Raw genomic sequence first — 8773 nt, forward strand, 5'->3', positions numbered from 1 at the left:
AACAAAAACTTGTCTTCTTTCTTCTATCATCTCACATGATTCTTCATGATTTCCACCCCTCATTGCTTGCACAGGAGCCAGTTTTGAAACGTATTTGGAATACCTTTCAACGTGTGGATTAGTGCCATGTAAGTTATGTTTATTTGACTGAAGGTCTTAGAGGGAGGGGAGAATTTTAGTGTTGGGCAAAGGCAATTGCTTAGTCTTGCTAGGGAATTATCGAGCAGATCAAAGATTCTTGTTCTTGATGAGGCCACGGCCGCTGTTGATGTTGGAACAGACTCTCTTATACAGAGTACCATTAGAGAAGAGTTTAGGTCTTGCACAATGCTCATCATTGCTCACCGCCTAAATACCATCATGGATAGTGACTTGATTTTGGTATTAGAAGCTGGATAGGTAATGATTCTTTGCTCCATTGTTTGATAAAAAAAAATGACTTTGCATTAGATTTTCTTTAACTTCTTTGGCAAATCTATTGTTAGATGAAGGCAGTGGTTTCTCTAAGATGGTCCAGAGTACTGGATGTATGGAATTTCTCTCCTAATCAATCAATCAAATAACTGGAAAATCTAACTGTAAGAAATCAGAAAAACAACACAAAATTTGATATCGGAGTTTGACCCAAAAAATGGTCTATGGTTTACGGTCTCCGTCGAGCTCTGTTAGGAACTCAATTTTGCTATCACAATCAAAACGTTTCAGTTACACCTCGTTCTTTATATATATCACTCATACATATGAAATCTCTAACCATCTTGTGTGAATTACTCGTTTATATATAAACAACTTGTCCTAACTAACTTAACAAACTTAAGCCTTTGACACTTTATTTAATTGAGCCTATTTAATTGGGTCTGACCCATCAACTCAATATCAACAATCTCCACCTTGGGTTGAAGGGTCGTTTTTTGTTCTAGTGAAATCGAATATGTTCATCACTTCATTGCTCGAAGCCTTCATTGCACTACATCTCTTGAACTCTAAGCAAAACCAAATAATGTCTGAAGGTAGTACCTTGGTTCTAACATTAGCCAGGTTATCTTCTGTTTCAACCTTGTTGATTGAAACCACCACTTGTGCTATCTTCTCTCGAATGAAATGGTGCTTGATATTCACGTGTTTTGTTCTGTCATGGAACACGAGATTCTTGCACAAGTGTAGTGCACTTTGGCTATCTGTGAACACTGTTGCAGGTCCTTCGAACACCTTCAGTTCTTGCAGCAGACCCTGAATTCACATTGCTTCTTTTACAGCTTCAGTTGCTGCGATATATTCGACTTTTGTTGTTGATAAGACACTACAAATTGCAATTGACTCTTCCAAATGATACAGTTACTGTTCACCAAAAAATAGAAAACCGTAAGTTGATTTCCTTGAGTCTTTATCTCCTGCATAGTATGAGTCCACGTAACCAATTTGATAAAATATGAATTAGGATTCAGTAATGTTTAGATCTAGGACAGAACAATACATTAGCAAGAGATTGAGATTGGATAGGATGAGAAGAGATAATGAGAGAATTGTGATTACAGATTCTGCAATCAGATAGATGAGATTAGAATTGTAAAGGAGAATAGGAATTGAGGAGAGAGAGTTATTACTAACCTTAGATTGAAATATTAATTGAATGAATTGCCTTCTCAGATTGTTGCCTTCTTAATCATTCAAATGCTGTAACTTCTTTTCCCTCCAAGTTTTCCCGCCAAAACCAATTACAGTTGTCCAACCCAACTTCATTTCCCTCCAAAACCAATTACAGATGTCCAACCCAACTTCTTTTCCCTTCAAAATCAATTATAGTTGTCCAACTACTAAAATATAAAATATTTACTGATAAAACAACTTATTTGTAAAATAAATGCTGACAATTATACCCGCCAGCTTATTCTAGGGCTTACAGCCCTAATTCTCAATTATTTTCGTAAAATTAGCCTCTACATATCATCTTGTTCAACCACGAACAAGCTGAGAATCAGATGCAGTTTTCCCCACTGACAGCACAAAATCGGGATAATGATCCATCAGCCAAGATTCTTCCTCCCATGTTGCATCATCATCGGAGGAATTAGACCATCTAATCAAGAATTGATCCATACTTATTCCTTCTTTCCACACCACTCTTTCATCCAGAATAGCCACTGGTTTTAAAGTATCATTAGTGCACAAGATTGGAATATGAGGAGTAGCCAAGACAAAACCTACTCTTTTCTTCCGTTGTGAAACATATACAAATTACCATCTTTTTCATTCAATTATTAACTTTTCTATATCTAAATAATATAAAGATTAACTTAAATAATATGTATGAAAATAAAATAAATTATACAAGACATTCAAATAAAATTATATTATAATATAAGTCAATATATACTCATAACCGAACTATTTTATTATTAGTGACATTTCATCTTGGCTAACTAACATTTTTTTTATTTCCCAATCGAACTATGCACCACACCACAGTTATCTCATCATATTATAACGAGCTCCAACTATTACTAATTATTATGAATTATGAACACTTAATCATTATATCACTAAAAATTATTAATTTATTTTTATAATTTTATACATTAATTAAAAATAAATTATTCAATTTATATTAAAAATAAAATAAAATTTTCTCAATACTCAGTCCTTCTCACTATCACTCTTTATTATTTGAATATAAAGAGAAACAAATTAATACATTTTTATATAAATATATTATGAATTAACTTTTAAATAAATTGTTATATATATATATATTTAATATATAATTATATAGATATAAAATAAATAATTTTTTAAATAAGGTGTTATATATATATTTAATATATAATTATATAAATATAAAATAATTAATAAAAATAAAATTATTTATCTATATATATAATTATTTATTTAAAACAATATAAAGTAAAATTAAAAGAAAATATTTTTGTCATTCTTAATTAATACACATTCATTATTTTATATATATATATATATATATATATATATATATATATATTATTAAAGTAGAGAAAATAATTTAAAAATAAACTTTGATATAACTTATACTTGTACCCATTAACTACGCTATAAGAGTTGGCTTAAGTGATCAAAATATCACGGATTTGATTTGATTTCAACTTAAACGTTTTAAGTTGAAACAGGGATGTCACGATAGTTCTCCTTAATTAAAAAATATATATTATATAATTTGTAAAAGTTCATGAGAAGCGATAGAGGAAGGAAAATTGAGGAAAGTGATGAGAGAATGAATGTCATGGTTATTGGTTGGGAAAAAAAATGTGAAAAGAGAGATTTTTGTTTTCAGTCAATCAAATTGTGCCACATCATATATTTCTCATTCTCGATTCTAACTTTCTCATCCTTATCATTTCTCATTATATATATGGAATATTATATATATATATATATATATATATATATATATATTTAAAATATTATGCTTTATTGGTTAAAATATTGAAATTATATTTTTAATGTGTTGAATTTAAAATATAAAGTATTATTATTAGTTTAATTGATTAAAATGTTAAACTTATATAGTTAAATCGCATGTTTGAGACTTTTCTATCACATTTTTTATTTAATTTTTTAAATTTAATCATTTCAAGTTTATGGACGTGTCAACTAACGACCCGACCCGAGTATCCATTACTCTACATACATATTCTCACAAGCATACATATTCTCACAAGCTTTCGACTCGACAATTCACACTTTAAAATTAAGCATTATTATATATATATATATATTAATAAAATTTGTTAAATTTATTTTATAATGTATTTTATTTTAATGTTGGTAAAATATATATATATATATATATATATATATATATATATATATATATATATATATATATATATATATATATATATATATATATATATTTTTGACTTAATTGTTTGAGACCTTTATTGGGGCAATAAAAATTTTAAAACTATTATTTTAAACCTCATAATCGAGGATTTATTATTGCTAAAGTTATATATAGCGGTGTTTTGTTTTAACGATTTCAAACGTCGTTAATTTATTAATTATAAATAAAAATAAAAATAAAATATTTAACTAATTTAACTACTCAATTTCTTAAATTGAGAGTTTTCACTATCAATTCTCTAAAATTCGTTAATTAAAATTATCACTTAGTTAAAATTTGATAGTTAAATTAGTAAAATTATTCTTTTATTTAGTTATTTATAAATATGTTTTATTTAATATATTTTATTTTAATATTTGTGTAATATATTTATTTTAATAAATTTATAATAAATTTGACCTACAATTCTCCATCATAGTTTTTTTACAAGGAGGGACTATTCTAATTTAAAATATACTAATTATCTTAAAAAGAAATAAAAGAGATTTAATTAATGTATATTTAATTTTAAAGAATATTTTAATTGATAATACAGACAAAATAAATATTGTAAAATGGAATAAATTTGACCCATATATTCTTGTAAACATAAATGAAGTTAACAAATATGCATTTATTATTATTATTATTATTATTATTATTATTATTATTATTATTAAGCTGCAACTGCAAATCCAATTCTGGATCTTCCATAGTCAAATACAGTGTGGTAACGAGCCATGAATATGTCGCCCAAAACCCTTCATAAACACATTAATCATAAATTCATAATACATTTTTCATTTTTAGCAAGAAAAGACAAAAAGATTGTTTCAAACCAGAAGGGTCCCTTGAGAGGAAAAACATTTATGGAAATAAAGCCACTTCTGCATTCTTCCGCGTCACCTTCTCCAATCTTCAATATATACTAATTCAAGACAAATTAAATATTTACCAACAAGTTCAATAAGAACACAAAATATGTAACAATTAAGGTAAAATAAGAGTACATTTGTTTACCTCTTTAGACGTGAGAGTAAAATTTCTATAACCAATTAAAAACGAAACTATAGGCATTGAGGAAATTCGCGAACAATCCACAGCTGAGGTTGGTTGAGATGGTCTTGGCAGTGAATCACAGAGCTGGTGTAAACATTTTTTTATAATTTATTTGATTCTATTGTTAATTTAAATTATTTGAAGTGAGAATAATAAATATTTACCTTATTAACATAGTTTAAAATCTTATTTTTTGCTTCCATAGTCACTTCCTGACTCTCCATCCACGCAACTATCATTTCACAAGTACTGCACATATCTATATCTATATGTGGACATAATCCAATTTGGAAACAAATTTTCTTATCCTATTAAAAGTTAAGACAACATTATAAACATTATAATTTGTGTATTTTAAGGAAATTCATATTTTAACAACAAAAATAACCTTTTTTTTTATGATCTTGTTCAGAATGGTTTCTCCATACTTTTCAACGATTGACTTGCATTCATGATTAATTACTACTCCGGTGACTCCAATTTCATGGTTTATCATGTTAATCACATCCTACACTTATTAAAATAATTTATTATTTACCGGCCATTGTATTAACAATAAAATAAAACCCTTTTTTAGTTTCACATACCGTTGGACCTGATAACAATGAAGTTCCAAGATTCGCAATTGCAGAACAACCAAATCTACAAACACCTTAAATATGTACTCTATAATCAATAAATGACATGTACTCTTCTTTTTTTCATGCCACCAACATGACCTCCCATTAAATATTATCTCTTCTTTTATGAATGATTAATGAAACAGCTTACCTATTGATTGACCATTGATTGAAACATCACTCATATCAAACTACAAGAGCAAACACATTATAAGGTTATAAAAGAAACAACCATACAAATTAAAATATGTATATAAATTTTCCAACCTGCCAAGAACCCTTGTGGGTCATAGGGACATAAGTATGGTTCCCCTTGTAATTCCTTGAATCAATCCCACCAAACACAAGTTCACCTCCTTCCTCTTCTTTTGTGTTTCGATTAAGCCAAAATGAGAACACCGGATTTCGAATCATACCCTGCTTCATCATGTTGTACCTGCAAATATGAGAGGTTACTGCTCCTTGTCCGAAGAGAAATATCACAACAATTTTTATTTTGAAATAAGATAGTGCATACCATACTGGAACAACATCATCTGCTAGCACCCGAAATCCAAGGCCAAGAATGCCATCAAATTTGGAAAATTCAAAACCGGACAGTATTGTTGCTTCAGTAAAGTCCTATGGTTGTAGTAAACTTAAGTATAGTATTAGTATTAAAGAAATTATGATTTGGAAAATCTATGAAAACCTAGTGTTGTATATATAACCTGATTCTTGATTGTTAAACCACCAACTAAAACATTGTCTTGGCTAAAGTGGCCACCAATTAAACCTAAACCATAGTAGTGTATCATCTTAGCAAATGTTTCTGTGCAAAACAACAACATTATATATTATGTTTCAAATCAATATCACCTTCATGCTTAGTCTTTTGCATGAATTTAATTCTATAAAAGTTGCAACATACACCAACCGTTCTTTTTATACGTTCTTGAACGACGGGCATAGTATTTGTTCCTTTTAGATGTTCTTGAACAACGGGCATAGAAAAAACGCTGCAGTAGAAACATAGGCAAATTCAACACAATTTTCTCCCCTATTAAAATTTGTATGAAAGATATATATACATTGTATAAATATGATGATCAAACTTACAGATAAGGAACACGTTGAAGAAGATATCCACATATCACTGCTTCCTGTATCAAACGCCACAGTGAATTTCTGTGGTGGTGTACCGATTGAAATCTCACCATAGTACTGCACGTTGATGTAATTCTTTAGCAAAGTGTCGATGCGATGATCAGTTTGAGAATCCAGTATTTGCGTGGTAAGTCGAGCTGCAATCCGGTTTTTTTCATCTAACTTAAACTTTTTCAGTCCAATTCTAACGAATCCGTAGGATGTATAATACACCAGCTGAAGAAGGAGGGATGAAAGAAAAATAATGATAACTGCTGCTGCACTAAACTTTGTTCCCATGCTGGATCACCTGCAAAACAAGATGAGAAGTAGCAACAATGTATATAAGAATGATAATGCAGAAAACGACTGATAATTAACACAATGTATATAATAAGATTACTCACCGACAGACAGACGGCGCCGTGTACGTAGCTAGCAAAACGAATGAGAAGTAGAACGATGATTTGGATGTTGACGGCATTTTATATATAGTGATGGATGGCGACATTTATAGATATGAAATTGTTCTCCCAAAGTAGTTTTTGCTAATGAAAAGGTTGCGTTCACTGTATGATCGTGTTAGTGACGATGGGGAAAGCATCAATAAAGCAAATGAATCAAGATGTTATATTTCCTAAATCCGTCCATTTATACCGACCTTTTCAAATGGGAAATTGGACGAAATGACCCTAAAAATTGGGTTATTTGCCTCCGTGGTCACCCAATAATAAATTTGATCTGGTGACCACTTTATTTTTTTTAGACGAAATTACCCTTTTCGCGTAACGCGAAAGGACTTCGCGAAACGCGAAGTGAAACAGTGTGAATATATATACTAAAATTTTTTCATTTTCTTCATTTCGTTTCTCTCTCTTCTCTCTCTGTTCTTGTTCGTCGTCGGCGGCGAAACGGCGGCGGCGGCGGAACGGCAACGGCGGCGAAACTTCGGCTATGCCTTGAATCTACAAAGATAAGAAACCTTAACCCTGAATCGATGTTTATAATACAGATTTATGCTCTTATTTCCATATCTTAATTTCAAACCCTAACCCTAATCCAAATCGATTTATGTTCATGTTTCTAATATCTCCATCTGAAAACCCTAAATCAATTTATGTTCTTATTGTCTATTATCTTCATTTCAAACGATTTATGTTTTTTTTAATGAAACCCTAACCCTAAATCAATTAAATCTGTTCATATTGGTTCATATTTGTTCATATTTGTTAATATTGGTTAATATTGGTTCATATTGGTTCATATTGGTTCATTTTTTGTTCATCTTATTGTTCTTATGTCGATGATGATATTTGCAGATCATATGGGTTCTGTTTCACGAAGGGCTTCTCGTTACGCGAAGGGCTTCTCGTTACGCGAAGGGCTTCTCGTTACGCGAAGGGCTTCTCGTTTCGCGAAGGGCTTCCCTTTATGCATTCATAGAGTATGTGCATACAAGAGGCATGAAAGGTTTGTCTGTAATTTGTATAGATCGATGTTATATTTTATATGTGTGTGTTTATTTCTTTTCCTGATTCCTAGCCCTACATGTGTTTCCTATAGCTGCATATAAACAAGCTGATGGAATAAAGATTGATAATAAAAGAGTGCTTGTCGATGTTGAACGAGGTAGAACAGTTCCAAACTGGAAACCTCGTCGACTTCGTAGGGGTCTAGGAACAACCAGGATTGGAGGTGAAGATGTAAATAAAAAACAATTGGGGAGGTAATTGATTAGGATGTCTTTTACTTTCACAAGCCTTTTTAGAAACTCTATGTGAATTTTTTCTTTATATGTTACCTTCTCAATGTATTTGCTGAACAACTTGAGTTAAATTTTGAAGAGGAAAGAATGCAATGATGGTTGTATATCTAATAGAACTTGCATCCACTACCTATAACAAGTAGACAATATGAGATCTTTTAATCTGCATAATTTTTATAATTTTCTTCACTTTCATTTCCCATCATGTGTAGGGAAAAATCCCGTGAAAAGGGAAGAGATAGAGAGGGTGATAGGGAGAAATCTCGTGAGCGATCTTATGAGAAGTCAACGGATCGTGATGAACCGGAGGATGAAGTGGAGGGATTGTATGAACATGAATGTCGTTAA

General features: G+C 30.5%; 2 protein-coding genes across 2 annotated transcripts; one reads left to right on the forward strand and one right to left on the reverse strand.

The window, feature by feature from the left end:
* Positions 1 to 4532: 4532 nt before the first annotated feature.
* On the reverse strand, positions 4533 to 6960 carry LOC124934478 (aspartic proteinase A3-like). The gene is made up of 12 exons (XM_047475016.1): positions 6634 to 6960; positions 6452 to 6533; positions 6246 to 6346; positions 6053 to 6156; positions 5803 to 5971; positions 5687 to 5726; positions 5503 to 5567; positions 5304 to 5423; positions 5080 to 5223; positions 4877 to 4999; positions 4696 to 4784; positions 4533 to 4617 (listed from the first exon to the last, which is right to left on the reverse strand). Exons 1-12 carry the CDS (start codon positions 6958 to 6960, stop codon positions 4533 to 4535), a joined length of 1449 nt encoding a protein of 482 aa, XP_047330972.1.
* Positions 6961 to 8123: 1163 nt separating this feature from the next.
* On the forward strand, positions 8124 to 8773 carry LOC124934479 (U1 small nuclear ribonucleoprotein 70 kDa-like). The gene is made up of 3 exons (XM_047475017.1): positions 8124 to 8130; positions 8203 to 8386; positions 8638 to 8773. Exons 1-3 carry the CDS (start codon positions 8124 to 8126, stop codon positions 8771 to 8773), a joined length of 327 nt encoding a protein of 108 aa, XP_047330973.1.

Source organism: Impatiens glandulifera, chromosome 4 (assembly GCF_907164915.1).
Source record: "Impatiens glandulifera chromosome 4, dImpGla2.1, whole genome shotgun sequence".
Lineage (NCBI taxonomy): Eukaryota > Viridiplantae > Streptophyta > Magnoliopsida > Ericales > Balsaminaceae > Impatiens > Impatiens glandulifera.